The 20,183-nt window shown below is 42.4% G+C and overlaps 1 protein-coding gene across 2 annotated transcripts; it reads left to right on the plus strand.

Moving 5' to 3' along the window:
• Positions 1–512: 512 nt before the first annotated feature.
• RIC3 (RIC3 acetylcholine receptor chaperone) lies at positions 513–17,934 on the plus strand. Of its 2 annotated transcripts, none has more exons than XM_032691073.1 (6): positions 513–670; positions 6,385–6,608; positions 8,248–8,326; positions 10,448–10,541; positions 15,390–15,538; positions 16,638–17,934. In XM_032691073.1, exons 1-6 carry the CDS (start codon positions 523–525, stop codon positions 17,123–17,125), a joined length of 1,182 nt encoding a protein of 393 aa, XP_032546964.1. In that variant the 5' UTR covers positions 513–522; the 3' UTR covers positions 17,126–17,934. The 2 variants fall into 2 exon arrangements, with proteins under 2 accessions (XP_032546964.1, XP_032546965.1); XM_032691074.1 differs by having other exon boundaries at positions 15,393–15,538.
• The last annotated feature ends 2,249 nt before the right edge of the window (positions 17,935–20,183 follow it).

A 20,183-nucleotide genomic window follows, 5' to 3' on the forward strand; every position in this document is an offset into this window, starting at 1 on the left:
CCCAACACCCTGACATCCCAACACCCGAACACCCTCACCTCGTTATCCCAACACCCTCACATCCCAACACCCTCACATCCCAACACCCTCACACCCCAACACCCTCACCTCGTTATCCCAACACCCTGACATCCCAGCACCCTCACCTTGTTATCCCAACCCCCTGACATCCCAACACCCACACCTCGTTATCCCAACACCCTGACATCCCAACACCCTCACACCCCAACACCCTCACCTGGTTATCCCAACACCCTGACATCCCAACACCCTCACACCCCAACAGCCTCACCTCGTTATCCCAACACCCTCACACCCCAACACCCTCACCTCGTTATCCCAACACCCTGACATCCCAACACCTTCACACCCCAACACCCTCACCTCGTTATCCCAACACCCTGACATTCCAACACCCTCACATCCCAACCCCTTCCCCTCCCGCCGCCCCGGGCGCCCCTCAGGCCCCCGCCGCGCGCCTGCGCGCGCCTGCGCAGAGGCCTGCGGGCGGCCGGCGCGGCCATGGCGGGCTGGACGTGCTGCCGGGTGGCGGCCGTGTCCTGCCTGGTGCTCTGCCTCTCCCTCCTCCTGCCGCGGACATTCCTGCCCCGGGGCGGCGGCCGGCAGGAGCCTGGGGCCGCGCCGCACGCAGCGCCCGCGCCGCCCGACGGTAAGAGGCCGCTCCTCGCCGTCTCTCCTCCCCATCCCTCCCCGCCTCGGTCCCGCTGCCTGGGGTGAGCCCGGGGCGGGGGCGCCGTGAGGGAGCGCCGCCGCCCGGGGTGGGAGCGTGGCGTAGTTCCCCCTTTCCCCCATGCTCCTCCCTTAGGGACGTGTGGAGTGTCAGAGGATTCATTCGTTGTTATCGCTCTGATTTACCTTTTTTTTTTTTTTTTTTTAAATCTTCCAAATTTCATTTAATTTATGTGTGGGCTGTTAAAGCTGCTGAAAAGTGACATACTCATACCATTTTGGTTTTTATGGGATTTTTTCATTACAGTGCATCACTTTTTATTTGAAAGCTTCATTGAGTTATTTTCTGTACAGAACGCTTTTGTTGTTACATACGAAATAAAATTTCATTTTAATCACCTCCATTGTTTAGTTTCCTGCTCCCAGCGTTTTACATTTTGTTTTCATGCACCAGGTCCTCATCATGCTGTGCCACGTGATGACACATTTGGCCTCACGTCCTTTCCCTTGAGCTGTGTCCTGTGTCCTTCGTGCCTGCCCTACCACTCTGCATCTCCCCTCCCTAGTTCTGGAGGAGTGGGTTCTATACAACCATCTCCCATTCTTTTTATGCCCGTTGCCTTCTGCTGTGGGTGTTTTTCCCCAAGGCACTTTACCAAAGTAGGTGGTATTGTAGCCCCAGGTCCTGGCAGAGCAGGAGGTCTGCCCAGGGCTACCCACAAGCCAGAGGTGAGAACCATAGAAGTGCAGAGAACTTACAGGTTCTACTGGATGCTGTCCCACAGGGACTCATGTTCAGTGACTGTATCTTGTGCATCCCTCCAACAGCTTGATTATTCCCTGACTGCACACTTCAGTGACATTGATTTCATTTACCAGAGTATTATAAGGACCTTTAGAGTGAAGTTACTGCTAAAACAATGTTACGTTGAACTGAAACGTACGATTTCCATAGTACAGCCACCATTCCGTGGTTACCGAGTGTGTCCTTGGCCTGTAAGAACTTGAAAATCAGTTTGTCAGCACTGTAGATTTGCAGGTTTATAATGTCATTGTGGAATCTCCTAACACTGAAAACCTGGAATGGTAGGTGAGTTTTTGACAGCACATCAAGAGCAGTGCTGTGAGGGCATCGTGCTGGGCCCTGCAAAGGCCCAGCAGGCAATACAGGGGCTTGGTGAGGATTGTGGAGTCACCTGCCTGAAGCAGGGATGGGAGCAGATGCTCTGGGAGGTCCTACCTATCTCTCCGTTAGCTTCTCTCCCCGTGCAGCTCCTGACTGATCCTGCAGTGTTGCCAGATGATGGAGTTTGACACACCATTTTCCCACAGCAGTGCTGTCCTAGGCAGTCACCAGTTAACGTTGCGGTGCTTCTTTCTTTGGCTGACAGAAAAATAAGCTCTAAAAAAAAACCCAGTGAAAAATTTGCCCCCAAATTAATTCCAGTGGCATCTGCCTGATGAATGATGCTCATACCTGAGCAGTGCTGTAATAAGCTGACTTATCACCACCAATTTTAAATGCTTAAAACAGGTAGCATAAATACTGTGTCCATCATCACTATGTAGTATAAATACTGGTCCCATCATCCTGCAGAGATCAGAGTACAGGAGGAGTCAGTGTGTGTCTGGTGCAGTGCAGGCACTCAGCTTGTTCTCCTGTTGCACCCCAGCACCTGTCTTAGGCTGGAGATGTAATACCTCAGCTGATCGGTTTCAGATGAGAGTTTATAGCCCATATTTTCAATTTGATAGCAGGAATTTCATTACACCCGCTCTGCAGACCAAACTTTATTTCACCTGAAGTTATTTTTTTATTGGAAGAATAAATCTTGATTGAACAGTTCAATTCATATCTCTGTCATTAGTCGTCCTCTTCGGTGCACTGATAACTGCAGTTACCTGACGGGAGTTTCAGGGACTTGAAGTAATCATGTCATTCTTGAAGTTAATAAAGTGCTTATTGTAGTCTTGGGGGCAAAATGTCTCTGAATAAAACATGGTTAAAGTTTACTACCATTTGTTAGAACTCACTGTTACCAGAAGGCTTTTTATTGAAACAGGCTTTAAGCATGGGAATGGCACTTTCTCTAATAAAGCTATTTTCAGAGGTCTCTTTTAGGAAAATGGTGAGCATAGAACTATAGAGGTTAATATTATATTCCAGATGGAAATGTTGTTCTTTTTCACAGTAATAGTTCCATGTATATGAAAAAGCTTATTTAAAGACCTTACTGTGCACGTAACACATTTCTAGTCTACTTCATAGACAGGCATTGGAACTTTTTTGTCTTTTGTAAAAAAGAGGGGAAAAAAGGGCTACTAGCAGTCTAAGAAGTACATTTTCAGTCTAGTGTTCATATATATGTGCCATGCATTTTATGGAACTACTCTCTAAGCTGGTAGTTTCAGGAAAACTGTACAGCTCCATGACAGTAGCAGTCTGTCTGCATTCTTACAAACAATCAAGTGGCATCAGCTTTACAAGAAAAATACATGACAGTTCAGGCAGTGCCTCTGCTCAGCTTGGATTTATGAAATGCACACATTCGCAGGTGTCCCGAAGAAAATGAAGATTTTTCCATTTGTGTTAGTTTTTGTGTTTTTAACCTGCACCTGCAGTATTTAATAAAAAAAAAAAAAATCAAGCATTTGACTGTGTCCATTAAAAACACTTGTGCGGAGGTTTAAAGTAAGGATTTCAAAATTGTCATACTTTCTAATCCTGTTGGGTAGGTTTCTAGAGTTGTGTTGTTGGGAACAGAGCTACAGCTATTTTGTAAATATCAGTAAAAGAGCAAGAACTAAATGAGTGGATACTGTTCATCTAGTTCACCTTGATGTTAGACTGCCAGAATGAGAAGTGTTTATAAAAACACTTAGAAGACAAAAATATAAATGACTGCACATGTAAAAAATCTAAAACATAGGTTTTGTGATAGGATATAATACTGAAATAGAGAGTTCCCTCCAGAGTGAACCAAATGAACTGGCAGTGTTATAAAAAGGATTAATTACTTGGGCTTTCTGTGGACAGACATGTTCGAGAACTTAGAGGGCGTTAAAGAATAGCAGTAGAAATTATGTAATGGCTTGAAAGAGAATTTAGATTAAATGTTAAGAAAGCAATTTCCATGTAGATTATTCTAAGCTATTATACCAAACATGGAGGTTATGCGAGAAAACCTGGAAGGGCATTTTCAGTCTAGACAACATAAAGTTACATTATCGCCGAGTCCATATGGATGGTGCATCAGGCAAGGACCCAACATGTGCCTTTCTGTGCTCATGTACAAGTGTCACTTGATTTTGTTGATGGAGAGTATGTTGTTGTCTCCCTTTGAAAGTGATTTGTTTCATCCCTGAAAATGTGGAATCCAGTCGCATCACCTACTGCTGTGTGTGCTGGGGTGCTGGGATTTTTAAGAGCACAAAGTATCTTGTTCATTTGACAGTGGCATCCAAATTGTTATGATTTACATTTATACACTGTGTATACTGTGTATTTAACAGTTTTGTGCATGTGATGCTTTTAAGTTCCCTGTGCCATCAGTTTCGTTTGTAATTTGCATGGGTTCTTCACAGTAAAAAGCTGTGGCAAATAGTATTTTTTTTAAATAAGGAAATAATTATAAAAGTTTAAAAATCAACCAGGAAGATTTAGAAGTAGGAGACATGAAATTCCCCTATAAAATTATTTTGATAATGAAATGTCTATTGTGTCTCCCTTTGGCCTGATTATCTTTAATTGAATTGAGTCTTTTAAATCACAAGTGAGGCCTTATGGATAATTTAGAAAACTATTCCCTTTAAATACAGCTTCACCTCTTACAATTATTTTCTACTTTCTTAATCTCTCTCTCTTTTTTTTAAATAAAGAACATTTGCATAAGATGTCTTAAAAAGGTTTATCTACCCTGCTGCTTCATCCCCACCTCAGTGATACTGCTCTCTGCACGACACCACACTTGTTTCCACAGTGACCTACTGCTACAGGGCATCACTGCTGGAGCAGTGGGACTTGTAAATAAGATGCTGTGCTTTCCATAACAGACTGTGAATAATTCCCCAAAATTTAAGTGCAAGATAACAGCTTCCTCAAAGTTAAGATAATCTGAGAGAGGGTTTGGTCAGTGATGGTGTACCCTGACAGTTTCACTAAAGAAGAACTCATATAAAATGTGTGCTCTCGTCTACAAGAAAAATGTGTTTTTAATAGTAGGACTTCACAAATTATTGATACCACTTCCTAATAAGTATTTACTACAGTTTTCCCTGCTCAGGAATTTAGCTTCCCATGATGGTGTTTCCCAGCAGGACCAAATGTTAAATAAATTTTTCTCTTGCGTTTCATAAAAATCTTTGCAGCTGGCTACTCAGAGAAGTAAAGTTGGTTATTTTCAGCGCGGTTTCAAACCTGGTTTTCATTTCCTTTCTGTGAGCACGCACAGCCTGTCCCAGCACCAGTCAGCAGTGTCCAGGCTGCGTGTGCCAAGGAGGGGGAGTTTTACAGCTGGCACCAGAGAGTGAGCTGCAGCCCAACCTGGCACATCCCGTCTCTGGTGCTTTCATCCAATGCCTCCTGCTGCCTAACTCCATGGTGGAGTAGCTGAGTAATTCAGTTCAGACCCACTCAGTGGAAGGGAAGGCAGGTGCACGTTCAGGCTCGATATGGAGACAGAAAGCAGGATGTCAGCTACACAGAGAGTAAAATAGTGAACTCGATGGCAAAATTGTTGAATTGATGGCAGCAAGAAAACAGCATAACGCATGAGCTTAAATTTATTGAGGCTCGTGTGCCTTTCAGAGTTGGATGAAATCATCTGTAGAGCCATTTCAAGCTCTCTGCAGTCTTACACTAGCATCTGTACGTCCATATATGCTTCTTCCCCTTTCTTGTTTTATATTATCTCTGCCTAGAAAGGCTAGAAACCTCTAAATGTTTTCCCTCTAAAATGCCAAAGATAATACGCCCCAAGCTATGTTCAGTCTCCTTTTTTACATTGCTTTACCTCAGACCTTTTTAAGGAGAACAGCTTGAGGGGCCCTCACTTTTCTTTCTCTTTCATTAGTCGCTTGATAAAATCAGGTAAAATACTATTTCTTATGGCAGTAGCCAAAAATCTATACTGAGCAAACACTGCAGCTGTATATCAGGGTGTTGGATGGGTGGTGGTTTATACACTAATATGCCTTTGCATAATATTGAAAGATCAAGCTCACAGCAGAAAACCAATGTGTTGTTGGAGTTTCTCTTGAGCAGAGAAATAAGAAAGACTTTGGGGTTTCATCCTGTTGGAGATGCTGATTCATAGGGTATTCAGACAAGTTTTATATATATACATATATACATACCTGCTAAAATCCATGCTTTGTTAATTGCAAGCCAGTTTTTTCTCTTCTTAAAAATTAAGAGATTTTAATGGTGTAATTTTACTCGAATTTTATAGGAATAAAATTGCTGGGAGTAAATTGCTGTATGTAAACCCTAACTCCTAGCACTGCAGATTGTAAGTGACTGAGGATTGAGTTTACAGACTTAGTATTTACAGCCCAACAGGTTACTCATTCATTGGTGGTGGTGCATTTACAAGTAGAGAAAATAGGTCAGCTGCACCTGCTGCAGCTTTAGGCTGCATGGAAAAAGGTGAAAAGTAATTGAAGAAAAATGATCATTGTGTCTTTTTTTTTCAGGGAAGCTTGGTCGCTTTCCAGTGAGGATGCATTCCCACGCCACTCCCGACAGCCGAGCTGCCCCTCATTTTCCAAGGTCTCACCTTGCTGAAGCAGTTGCCAAAGCCAAAGCAGGTGGAGGTGGTAGTGGAAGCACTGGTGGAACTGGGAGAGGTCTTGTGGGGCAGATTATCCCTATATACGGATTTGGCATCTTCTTATATATCCTGTACATTTTATTTAAGGTAAGACCAACATAAATTGAAAAGTCGGGGAAATAACAAAAAACTTTGGAAAAGAAATGATGCTCTCAATCATGTACCTCATTCCTGCTCAGCTGTGCTCAAAGAAAATGCTTATTTTGGACTTTTGACTGGTGGTCAAAAGATTGGAGTATCCTGTGGGTTTTGCTATTGCTGAGAGCACAGGGACAAGTTGCTCTGATCCTGCATCAGCCTCTGACCTCTTACAATTTTTTTAAGGATATTTTTTCCCCCTCTGGAAATGTGTATGTCTAGAACAATGTTAGATTAATTTTGAATATACACATAGTATTCTTTTCCTTTATTTGTGGCTACATATTCTACGTACTGTGTATGTCATGTGTTGCTTTATGTATTTAAAGTGGCAGAGAGGGATTAGAGTGACTATGTACCTTTTACAACTAAAGCACCAGTTTTTTGGGGATTGGGAGTTTGTAAGATTGTATTGACCATGATGTAAATGCACTAGCTGAGGAATGGGTTGAAAGCTAGTTAAAAAAAATTCCCCTCAAGTATTTCACATGTGTTTTGAACTTCTCATAGATTTTTGTTACACAGACATGATTTGCATGTAGGTGATGACAGTCAGCTATGTGGGAGGAGGGAGAAATGGCCTTGTGGAAATGTGGGGTTTTTTTTTCCTTTGAATGGTGGCTAAATCCAGCCTGAGCAGTGTCCAAAGAGTTGAGTCTGAGCTGGACAGAGTAAAGAATGAATTGGGTGAACCAATCACAGAGATGAAAAAAATAGCCTGCAGCTTCTGTCCAGAGAAGGTCAACAGAGCTGGGGAAGGGTCTGGAGCACAGCTCTGATAAGGAGTGGCTGAGGGAGCTTGGGGGTGTTTAGCCTGGACAAAAAGAGGCTTGAGGTGGCCTTATGGCTCTCCATAACTACCTGAAAGGAGATTGTAGACAGGTTAGGGTCAGTCTCTCACCCAAGTAACAGCGATAGGACAAGAGGAAATGGCCTCAAATTGTTGCACCAGGGGAGGTTTAGATTGGATATTAGGAAAAACTTCTTCACTGAAAGGGTTGTCAAGCAGTGGAACAGACTGCCCAGGGAAGTGGTTGAATTGCCATCCCTGGAGATATTTAAAAGACATGTGGACGTGGCACTTGGGGACATGGTTTAGTGGTGGACTTGGCAGCGTGAGATTTACAGTTGGACTCAATGATCTTAGAAGTATTTTTTAGCCAGCCAGTGTCTGTGCTGCAGGTACAAAGTTGGGAAGGAGTAATGGCAGAAACCGTAGCAAGAGGGACAAGTGGGGTCACATGTAGTTCCTTCAGAGCCTGCCCTTCATTTCACAGTAATTGCCAAATGAGGTTTATTCCCTCCTATACACAGAATAATGGAATGGAAAATTCAGAAATTATTTTTTAGGAGTTATGTTTTCACTATGCCTAAAAATGTAATTTTTTCCAAGTGTCTTTTAGAAGTTTTCAGCGGGCAAGATCTCTCAGGCATCTTTCACGGTTGTCTGTTTTTGCTGCTGGGCATGCTTTTCTGTGGTTACCTTCTGGCATGTTTTAGTTTTCTGTATTTTTTCCTGTTGCCTTTGGGGCTTATATAGTACTATTGTGGTATTTCACAGAAGGGTCATCTTTTTTTCACTCCCCAGCTGGCTTCCAAGGGAAAAACTACTCCTGCAGAGCGGAAATGCCCGGCTGCTACACCTGGAAACACGAAGAGGAAAATTAGTGAGTATGACTTAGAGTTATATCTGTGTAGCTGTTGGCATGGTCCATGATTCTTCAAGTTCTGGGCACACTCTAAAGCTGCTGTTTGCCCCCCATAAAGAGCAAGCCAGAAGCTTCTGTGTTGGAGTGAGCTAAAGTGAATTACTGCACCGTCACTTTCTAATCTCATTCAGCTAATGAGACTCTGCAATAGTGGCTTGATCCCAGGCCCCTCTGGAAGGAATGGCTTTTCATGAGGTTCGCTGAATTAACTGTACGGATTTGCTGAAAAGCTGTGTAGCTAATGATTAAAAATGGATAATAGGATGTCCATCTATAATTATTCTGTAATCCGTAATAGTCTAGTAATAGTACAGAGATATATTATAAAAGCTAGCTTCATTTCTTTGAATCTGTGAATTCTTAGCCTTTATCAGGCACTCCCCTAATTTGTCCCTTCCTTTTTTTTTTTGCAATGGGCAAAGTTTTCGTAGGTGCAATAAAGAGAGCAAATAGTATTCCGAAGTGTTATTTTGATATTACCTAAACATTGGTGAGAATAGGTTCAACTATTTGCAGACACTTATTAGATAAATTAATCAGCTTGCTATTGAAGATTGGAGGAGTACTTACAATAACAGTATTTAAACGTGTTGTGTTTAGCTGGCTAAACTGTATTAGGAAGGAAAAGTACTTAGTGTTTTACAGAGAGTGCTATCAGTAAGGTAATTCTCTTAACATAGCTGTAATTATCTTGACATTAATGTGCATATTAGGAATACCTAATGTACTCAGTGCTATAGATTGTGTTTTCAGTGCACTTGTACTGCATTGTTCCTGGAAATTTTGTGCAGTTTATTGGCACAATTATTAATTGTATTTTTTTCTCTAATGCTTTGTAAGAGAAACTAAGTTTGCAGTAAGTTAAACATCTGCCAGTGTTATAACCCAAAGAACTAGCGGTGAAAGTTATTCTGCCTTTCTCTAGAGCTCTTCATTTATATTCCTAAAGCATTCATGGGAAGCTGTAGCAGAGCAGGGGACAGGTCACTGGACTAGTAATCTGAGTCACTACTTACATGGTGACTTGGAGGGAGTAACTTCCTTTCTCTTTGCCAGTTTCCCTTCCTTTGGGTTTAAAGTCTCAGACATGCAAAATAATTACATCAGTGATACATTAAGTAATGACATTCTGTGCAGAATAGAAATCTTTCTTAAAAGATGGATGCTTGTGGATGGATTTCTCCATTCCCACTATGCTGGAGTTCCATTGTGCCTTTGTGCTGCTTAGATATGTGTGCCCGTAGCAGCTGAATATTTAACTCACCCAGGCTGGTTTCAGTTTGTTCTGCAGTGGGGAGCAATGGAATCTCAGTTATGGGATTTTGAGCGCAAGCCACAAAAACCCAACAAGGAGCTCAAGCATTTTTGTTGGCATCCATGCTGCTGCATCTTGACTGTTAATGCTTTTGGCCAAATGAAGACCAGTATATGGGTGTTCCTGCACGTGTGCCCACTGTCGTTCTATAGCCACATTTTTTGGAAAAGGGTGCAACCATGGCAATGGTGTGCTCTGCTCCCCAGGCAGATTCCGTGGGACACCGCTGTTGTTCATCCCAGTAAGCCTGGCACACCTGGGCAGGGCTGGATCAAGCCATCAAGCCCATGAACTTGATTCTCTTTGAGAAAGAAGTGGTTTCTCAAACCTTGGACTCATTAGAAAATGCTCAAATGACCTTTTGTTTCTGTTCCCAGAGTCCTAAGAGGGAAAATCCACAAGAACTATTAATTCTGGAGTAGACAGCAAAACACTATGGTTTCCTTAGGGAAAAAAAACAAATAAGCAAATACACAAAAAATATTTTTTTTCCTCCTAACTTCAATCTCCAGGGCCCACCCAGTTATTGGGAGGTAGCTTGGGAGCATTTGAAAGAAGGTGCTTTCCTTGTATCCTGTTACCATTGGCAGTAGTCCTCTCCTTCTTAGGCCAAGGAAAGTAGGTAGAACTCTCTAAGCTGCAGGTTTTAGTTTCCTCACAGCCAGTTTGGTTTGGTACAGCATATGCTACTTGTGATAATGGGACAGAGATACATTTTCAAAGCTCCTACTGACAGATCTTGGGATGTTTTTTTTGTTTTACAGCTGACTATGAGCTCACTCAACTCCAGGAAAGACTGAGAGAGACAGAAGAAGCTATGGAAAAATTAATCAACAGAGTAGGACCTATGTATGACAGGTGTGTATCAAATTACAGCATTTTAAGGAGAGATCCTGCTCTGATTAGAAATTAAACTTTCTTCCATTGTCTATATTAAAATAGCATTTTTTTTGCTACTTCAAATTGTAGAAATCTGATTTTACACATCACACTTTTTGCTCTGCAGTTTTTCTTTTTTCAGCATCAATATGTAAAATAAATAATTGTTTCCAACTTCATTTTCCTTAAACAGAAGAGCAACTATCCCTACCTTTCCCTTTTTTACAGTGTGTTGTTTGGAAGAAGATGACAGGTATGTGTAAACAGAAGATAAAACCTCTACATTTAAAGTACATAAAACAACCTGTCTTATGTGACCAAAGTAATATCCTGAATTATTCTTTTCCAGTTCAATGGAATATTTTTCCAAATTGAAATGCTGTAATAATCTATGTAAATTCCTGTTAGAATAAGCAGAAAATATTTCTTTAAGGGCAGAACTGTATAATATCTGATTACATAACTTAGTTCCACCCTCAAAATTCATGCATTTGCTTCTAAACATAAAAGACAAAACAGTTGTAAAATTGGCATTTAAAATTTTATTATGTTTATTAATGTTTGCTGAAAACCTGGTACCACTATTCTACATTATAAAGAAACACTGGAAACAAGTCTATGTTTTCCATAAGGAGTGTAAAGAACAGATCAGTAGGACAGTGCATAACTGCAGTGTCTGAAAATGGAAATACCATGAATATTAACGTGAGGTTTGCAATCAGAACCAAGAGCTGTTCAGGTTGTAATGCACGTTAACTTTGTCTGGGCCAGCCAAGGCCTGTTTTAACCCATTCTGTAGGAACAACTCTGTGCTGAACTTGCACATTTTGTTCATTTATGCTTCAAAGTGTGTAGTTTTGCCCACTCTGTGCCATGCCCTGTATTGCAGCTGCACTCAGCTCAGGCAGACGAGGTGCTGAGCTTGCCCATGTTCAGCCAGGTTCCAGCAGGAGAACCCCTGAGCTGCCCTGGTTTTGTCAGTGGAACAGAAGGATACCACTGTGACTATTACTCCTCCGTGTTTTGGAGAGCTGACACAATGCTCTGTGCATACCTTTAAGCTGACAGAAATAGGCTTATGAGCTGCCCAGACTTTGTGCTGACTCTCGGGATAGGATGTTTTTTTATGGAGAAAATCAGTTTAGGGTCTGATCCAGTATTTGTTCCACTCTGTGTTATTGGCTCAAAGCCTCTATTTAGTAGAACTTCCCTTGTTTGTTCAACCAAACTATTTATATAGATGGATCTAAAGGTCTCAGGGGAAATCAGAATCTGAATCTAATAAAGAATTTTGTATGTAGCCTCTTTGAAGAGGAGGGGGGAAGCACCTCTAGATGGAGCAAATAGCTCTTTTCAAATACAATCAGATTTGGAAGCTTTCTTAACCTACACTGTGATACTCATTAAGTTCAGTAATACTGGATGAATGTATTAAAATAAATTGTATGGTAGAAAGTGTATTTAGAGCACAGAGTACTGAGCCTGGCCTATTAATTCTGGATGTTGATAGATTTAAATAAGAAGGAAAGAGGAAGATAGTAAAAATTACTTGAGCTTCATTTTTTCATATGCAGTTAAACAGAAATCCTTGCAACAGAAAAGTCAAAGGCAGAAATAACTGGTCTCAAGTTGAAAGTAATGCTGAAAGACCCCAGATGAGACCATGTCCCTTTAGACTAGATATGGCAAAGCAGCAGCCAGCTGGACAAGTGAAGTATTAATAACCAAACCAAAGGTCATATTTTGCATTGTAACAAAACCCAATGTATCACCATAACACACAGCGCTTGTCAGAGTGCTGAGGTCTGAGCTCATGCCTCACTGTCTTCTCACTATACCTCAGGAGCATTCTCCAGGATACATTCTGGCTTTCTCCGGGTGAAGATTCTTAGAATCCAAAGACATTCTAATTTTGTGTATTTTCTTCAAAAAAAAAAATAAAAAAAATTGCTCTCGAAATCTGGATGAGTTGGGAAGGATAGTTTATTCTCAGAGAATGCTGTTGCTGTACCATGGAAAGAAATTCTTTTTCAAAGAAATAATATATACTGTCCTATTTACCAGGCTGTCAATTGGAAAAACTTTCCTTTTTACTGTAAACTGAGCAAATGTGATATGGAAGAGCAAGATGCTCCGTGAGGTGCCATTTTTGGGCAGTATTTTAAGATCATGAAGCTAAAAAAACACCAGTTAAGATGTCTGAAATGCCATGTTAGATTATGGATTTTCACTGCAGTCATGATGGTTCTTCAGGAAATGTTCTACCTCAGAGTAAGAATAAGAAACCTTTACTTTACCTGTTAGTGAACACTTTGGGACTCTACAAAATATTAGCATTGCCATTATGAAAAGTAATGGTTGCGTTAGAGCTACAAATACAGAGAGCAAAAGTAATGACTTTTCTTACACTGTAAATCTGTTGTCCTCTTAGTATTCCTAAGAACATTATATCCTGGTAAATCTCTCATATGCAGGGCAGCCAGATGTCTTACACATTGCCAGCATCCTACAGTAAGTCTTCCCAGAGGCCTTAAATGGAGTGGAAATAACATGAGCTGTAGTTTCTCCCTTTCTACAGGGAAATTTGTCTATTGAGCAAGGTGTTTGGAGGAGGAATAATCTGAAATACAGACACCTTGTGTTGCAATAAGACAGGAATATTTTCTAATGAGAGTATCCTGCATATTAGGAATTTTCCTGTATGAAGTGCTGCAGTGATGCAGCTGCATTGATTGATCCTATTATCTGAGCTAGCGTATCTTCCCATTTTGCTAAACAGATGGGCCTCTCTGTCTTCATCCAAGTGATATATATTCAAATTAGGTACAGTTTTGTCTGTAAAAGGAGTTTGGCAATTCTTTTACAGCTTCAATCAAAAGCAGTTAGCTGATGAAACCATTCCTTTTTTTGGGGGCCTTTTAATTCACATCTCAAATTCTACATCTGCATAACCCAGACTTTTGAGAAAATGCTGCCTCACAACTTCACTTGTTTTGTGGAACAGACTGCCAGCACAACTTGACAGGACTCAGTGTAGCCTCCCTATAGTGTTGGGATATCAACTTCTCAAATTGTGTGGCTAAGTGCCCCTCAGGGGAAGTGCAGATAAGGGATGTTTTGCCTCGTGATCTCAGTCAAACAGTTTAATCTGGGTAGGTGCTAATGAAACCAGCAGGCCTGCTCCTGAGCTAGGTTCAGTTACAGCCACCTGTGTTTGCAGCTGTGCACAAAAAAAATCTAGCTCGGGATCAGAACTCCCATCACCATTGCACCAACCAGCAGTAGGATGCTAATCTTGGCTTCGAACCAGTGTTACTCTGCCTTTAGTGGAGTGGCCATTGTGTCACCCATCATTCCTCTATATGTAGAGTGGCACAAAGTACCTATTGGAATGCTGCTCTAGTCCCAACAGCTGGTAAGAGAAACTGAGGATGAGCACTGCAAGTTTATGAGAATTCAGGTAACTGAAACAAGGTTTAGATAGATACTAACCACCTAAATCCAAAATCATTAATCTGTTTCCAGCTCCTCTCTTCCCATTTCATTCCTAAGATTCACTGAGCATTCACTCTTGAAGATTATGTCTGTCTGATCTCCAGTCCAGAGATCACCAGAGATCATCTCTCTGACCTCACACACTGCCTACAGTTCAGCATTCTGTGCATGCCAAGGCCCACCCTCTCCAAGGAACTGGGGGCAACAGATCCTGACTAAAACATGGGAGCAGGAGATCCCAACCAAAACACAGCGAGATCCAAAAGAGCGCTAGAGTAGTGCCTCAGACCCCTGAGACTCTTGAACTGGTACTTACACAAAGATCAAACACCTCCTCAAGGACAACTTAAAGCTCAAGATATCATAATTTTAAACTTGAAACTCAAGATGAAACAAACACGATTGGTCAGAACCATTTTCACCCCTAAGTACAGCCAGTGTCTTTTTTACTCTGACCTACTGAGTTAGTAGTGCACAGACCACCACCCTCCAAATACTCCTTTTTTGTCAATAAGATTTTTAGGAGCCTTTTTCTTTCAAGAGAAAATAACGTGTAATGACTACATGATCTTATCTGTTGGAAGAATTGCTTACTGTTACAGCAGTAAGTAATTATATTACCTGAGCTGTAGTAATTATTAGACTCAGCAGTGTAGAACCAGTCAAAATCATATTTTGCTTTTAATCTGATAAAAATCTCAGTCCTCTCCCACTGTGATCATAAAGGGCAAGTTAAATGTAACACCTTCTTTTCATTTTTAAATCTTCCTTCCTGGTTCTACCCCCACCTCCCCACCAGGCAGCATTGTTGACTCTCTATAATAACAGCATGATCTGTCCAGTTGACATTTCTTAATGAGGCCTTGCAAATTGAATGGTCATAATGAGGGATCGTAAGAGTCTTGAGAATAATGATGTTTGAGCAATTTTGATCAGCCCACACAAGCTACAAATGTAGCATAGGTTCAGAATTACATTTCCTTATAATCCTTCAAACAGGGCACTGCACTCTAATTCTTACCTAACACTTTTATAAAGGCAAGAAGTTTCTGTAGTGTCTTTTGTACCACACACAAGCTCTTGCTTGTGTGTCACTTTGATCTTGCAGGCTTTACCTGCCTTCCTTTACCTGCTTAAGTTTGCAGAATTTCTGGATAAAGGGGTGAACTACACTGAGCTGAAGTGCAGAGCACATGCACATGTTGAGGAGTGATCATACTACGACAGGTGTCCTCAGACTGTGCTGCTGGGAAGGACCAAACAGTTGGATTCAAACTCTTTTAATAGTTTGTAATAACAGTGGACTGAACTCTGGTGTCTAATATTTTCTAGCAGGACTCAAAATGTTACAACAGACCAGGAAAAAATGTTGCTTCAACAACTCCGAGAAATTACTAGAGTTATGAAAGAAGGAAAATTCATAGATGACATCTCTCCTGAGAAGGAAGCTGAAGAAGCTCCTTACATGGAAGATTGGGAAGGTAACTGAGAGCTTTTCTTACCGTAACCCTTTTGAGAAAAAATAAATAAGGATTACTTATGGTCCCAAATACTTTCAAAGTTTTGGTTAACTTTATCCTTCCTTTCCAGAAGTGAGTGTTCAAACCTTTGCAAAAGGGTTTGTTTTTTTTTTCCCAACCATAATGGAAAAAAAATAGATTTTGAGGCACCAAGTATTGCCTTTAGTGTAAACACTACACTATCTGCTGGCAAAAGTGGCATATGAATATTCACATATACTCCATCTGCTGCTGGGGCTTGGCTGCTCTAGTTTTATATCTTTCCCTTACTTTGCTGTGCTGGATTTCACAATTTTCCATAGAACTCTTGGAAATCATAATTATTATGTTTTAGATAACTTACAGTTTTTACTTTTGATTAGTCATTTTTTGTTTGCTCTAATGTTGTAAAAGCCAACTCCAGGAAGTCTGTCTTTTAAAAATTATTTATTTTAGTGTCCTTTCCATTCCTTGGTGTTTACGTGTTATATAAATGTGTTTTCAAGATGTCATAATTGAGCTGCTCACTACCATTATTTTAAATGCTTTTTAAAAATCTTTCAGAAATTATCCAAAACATAAAGCATAAACAGTGGCCTTGAGCTCTGTTTATAAAGTGAAGTTCATGATGAAGTTTCTAAAATGAAATGCATAAAGTCATTGACATATCTGGTTTTTCAATTTTCTAAGTAATGCTGTCTATAGCAAAAGTCTTCAAAGCATGAATCAGTCAATCTGTAGACAGGAAAAAAAAAAAGGATCTATTTAAAGATCTAAGACACAATTTTGACCTTTTAGCTCCCATAGCTTTCAGCAAAGCTCAGATATTCACTCCTGAAGGTCAGGGTTGATAACCTGGCTCCCTGAAAGTAAGTGGCTTTTTTGCCATCATCTCCCAAGAAGTCATGTTTTACAGATTCTTGCCATGGATTTAATACTGCAATGTACACATGGCATTAAGTAGTTGACACTTACACTGGCAGTGCTAAAAACAACTGTGCTATCAAACTTTGCATTCGTCATTTAAGTCTACTTTAAAATGCTGGTAATACTTCAGGCTTCATATCACTTTATTCCTAAGGTTATCCAGAAGAGACCTATCCTGTCTACGATAATTCCAATTGCTGCAAGCGCAAACAGGACACAATCCTTGTAGATTACCCTGACCTGAGCCAACCCTCTCCAGAAGAGCTGGCAGAAAGAATGGAGGGCATGGAAGATGAGGATTATCTTTGTGATGAAACCCAGCTAACTGATCTCACCACGGGAAGGGGTGGTCAGAATTTAATGCAGAAAAAGGATGAGGCGACTCGCATCGGTGAAGAGAAGGGGAACCTTCGTCACAGCCAAAGCACTGAGGACTGCTGCTGCTGTTATGGGGATGATCCTGCTGTCATAGCAGAGAATGCTGGATTCCACTCCGAGAGCTGCAGTGAAGCAGAAGAGACAACCCAAGAGGACATGTCTGTGGAGTCAGAAAATGAAAATGCAGCACTAGAAGAGCAAAAAGCCAGTGATGCAGATGAAACAGGCACACTGAGAAAGCGCAACACGAAAGGGCTTGATTGATAGGGAACATAGTGGATGTTACCTGGATGGTAAAGGTAGAGGTCATAAACTGTCATTTGTGTGGCTTTTGTTCCCAATGAGGACTTCCCTATGTTCATGTCCTTGTACCAATTTCATTCTTGTGGTACCAGTCACATCATCTACCTGAACTGGAGGCCAATGCCCTCTTTCATGCACTCTCGTCATGGATTACCATGATGTTGCCAATAGTGCTTTGTCCTTGATTTCTGAAGCCTGGTATCTTGGAGCAGATGATGTGGAGCAGATATTTGTGACTCTTTCCAGTTCCAAAGGAATAGTCCTTGGTTTTGCCCTTTGTCATCCCAGAGTTAACCAAATGCCTCTTCTGACTTTTTTAAAACTATCTGTGTGCTACCAGTTAGGAAAATTAATCAAATTCTTGTATATATATATATATATATATATATATGAGTGTACAGGACGCTGGAGGAGAAAGTATGCCTTCTTTCTCTTACCTGAATGTTACCTGATCAGCAGAACAGATCACAGTCACACACATGACTTTCTCAGTTGTCATTGCTGCTGTACGCCCAAGAAACTGCTGTCACTACAACCCACAAAACCCATATGCTACCCCAACCCACAGCCCATTTCCCAGTTATTCTGTGTTGCAGGAACAGTGGCCTAATCCACGTTGTGTTACTTGTGTGAGCCAGACTGAAGTGCTAGCAGTTGTTCTTTAACTTTGCCATAGGTGTGGTGAAACTCCCAGGTGAGAGCAGGAAGTGGACTATATAATATGTGAGAGCACTAAAAATATCCCTAGAGATTAAAAACAAAAAAAGCAGTGTTAAAGTTTGTCTGTAAAAACAGAGAACAGCATGAGGGTGCCCCTTAGACTGAACTCACCCTTCTTCCTGGAAACCTGTGGGGTTTTTTAACTCTTGGAATGTTGTTGCCACTGTCTTGCTGAGGGGACTCCAGGTATGGGATGAGGACAGTGCTGGAGCGACAGGCTCACAAGGGGAAGTTGGGCGGTCCCTGTGCCCAAGGGACAACCTTTCTCATGCAAGCAACATGGCAGGTGGGAGTGAGCCCCAGGAGAGGAGCCTTCAGCTTCCTCCTTCTCCAATATCTCAGCGTTTTTCAGGCCCATCACAACCAAACCCTGATGTACGGGGCCACACTCAGGCCCAGTCACAACTGACATCACAGTGGCTTGGTCGTGGTGTCACTTCACTTCACTGCTCCGGCACTGTAAACGCAGGGCCCCTGCAGCTCCCAGGCCCTTGATGAATACCTGGAAAGGAAGAGGAGCTGGAGCAGCAGGGTGGATGGCTGCCCACCCTCGTGCAGGACAGGAGCACAGGGCCACTTCCTGTGATGGCAGAAGAGGAAGGCATGTGCCAGGAGGCGGCAGCGGAGGAAGGCGTGTGCCAGGAGGCGGCAGCGGAGGCAGCAGAGGAGGGGGAAGAAAATCACGCCTCTCTCGAGAGTGCTGTCGCCCTTGCTTCCCTGGTCAAGGCCATGCAGAGCTTGGTTCTGTGCCCAGCAGGGGACATTGTGCAGCCCAGGGATATCAGCATGCAAGGGAGCAGCCGAAGCAGTGACGTGGGTGGCTGCCAACCTTCACGTGGGACAGCAAAGAGACGCTTCCCACAGCCACCAAAGAAAAAGTCATCTCCCCTGGGCCTGAAACATGGCAATCGACGGTGCAGGAGGAGGAGGAGAAGGAGGAGGAGGAGGAGGACAGAGAAGGGGAAGAGGAGGAGCATCAGCCCTTGCACCCTGAGAACCATTGCCAACACTCAAGCAACGACATCCAGCGCACAGCTCTGGGAACACCGGTGGCCCAACCTCCACCGCACCTTCATCACTCAAAAATAAACGACGAGACAAAGATAAAAATGCTGTCATCCTCTCTTATTTGGCACTTTGGTGACAGCATTTGTGCTCCTGTGACCCCTCAAGTAGGAGGCTTTTTTTGGAAACCTTCTGTTTCCGTGTCCACACACTGCTTTGGTGGTGCCACCTTAAGTTCTGGGGTTTTTTAGGCTGTAACATCAACAATTTCAGACTGGCTTTTTTTAAATTGAGTAAAATTATCATAATGAAGGCATTCAGCCCTAGGAATTTCTTCTTTCCAAATGTGCCAGGTAATATTATGGAGGTCATTCTAGGAGTTAGTGTAGATAATACAGCCATTGGTCGTAGCCAACACGGAATCACATGGGGAAGGTGATCACAGCTTCTCAGGAGTGCCTGGCCCACACCCTACAATTGCCCAGCCTCCACTCCTGTGATCAGATGGGACTCCCAGCCTCCACTTCTGGCCATCCTGCTGGCTAACTCATTCCATCTCCTGGCATCAACAGATTATTTTGCTGATTGCCTCAGGTGGTATGAGCCCTTCCTTCCCATCCCCTGCCCCCACGCCCCCTGAAGGGGTGCCAGCTCCCCCACTCTGAGCCTCTAGAAAAGGGAAGTGAGTTGAATTGGCTTACATCAGCCTGCTGTGCTAAGGTGACAGCTGTCCCTCAGAGGGTGACTGGCATCTTTGGGGCCTGGAGGTGGGGTTTCTTCAGTCTGAGGACAAGAAGGTTCCCCAATGAATGAGTTAAGGTGAAGTCAGACCCTCTACAGCCTTGCATGAAGAATAGTAACAGAACAAGCCAAGAATGTAGACAGCTGTTCCTTTGGAGAAGCAGCAGACAGCAGTTCTGCCAGAAAGAAGTGCTGGCCTTCAGCATGAAGGGCCCTTTCAGCTGCTTCACAAGGAGTTCTTTTCAAGTCAGGAAATAAACAAATTAAAAAACCCCAAACCAATAAACCAATAAAATAACAGTAAAAATGCTTTCTTCTTCTCTTGGGTGGGACTTTGGTGACTGCCTATGGATTCCTCTGTCCCCTTCTGGTCTCCCCAGCCCAGGAAGGACTCTGATGCATGTGGTATGGGCCCAGTCCTGGTGAGGAGATGGTGAGGAGTCAGGGCTTATGGCACGTTGAGGCAACTGCCTCTGGTCATGAGGCTGGGGAGGCACTGTAGCAGGTGGCCCAGAGAAGGTGTGGATACCCCATCCCTGTAAATATTGAAGGT

Source organism: Chiroxiphia lanceolata, chromosome 6 (assembly GCF_009829145.1).
Source record: "Chiroxiphia lanceolata isolate bChiLan1 chromosome 6, bChiLan1.pri, whole genome shotgun sequence".
NCBI lineage: Eukaryota > Metazoa > Chordata > Aves > Passeriformes > Pipridae > Chiroxiphia > Chiroxiphia lanceolata.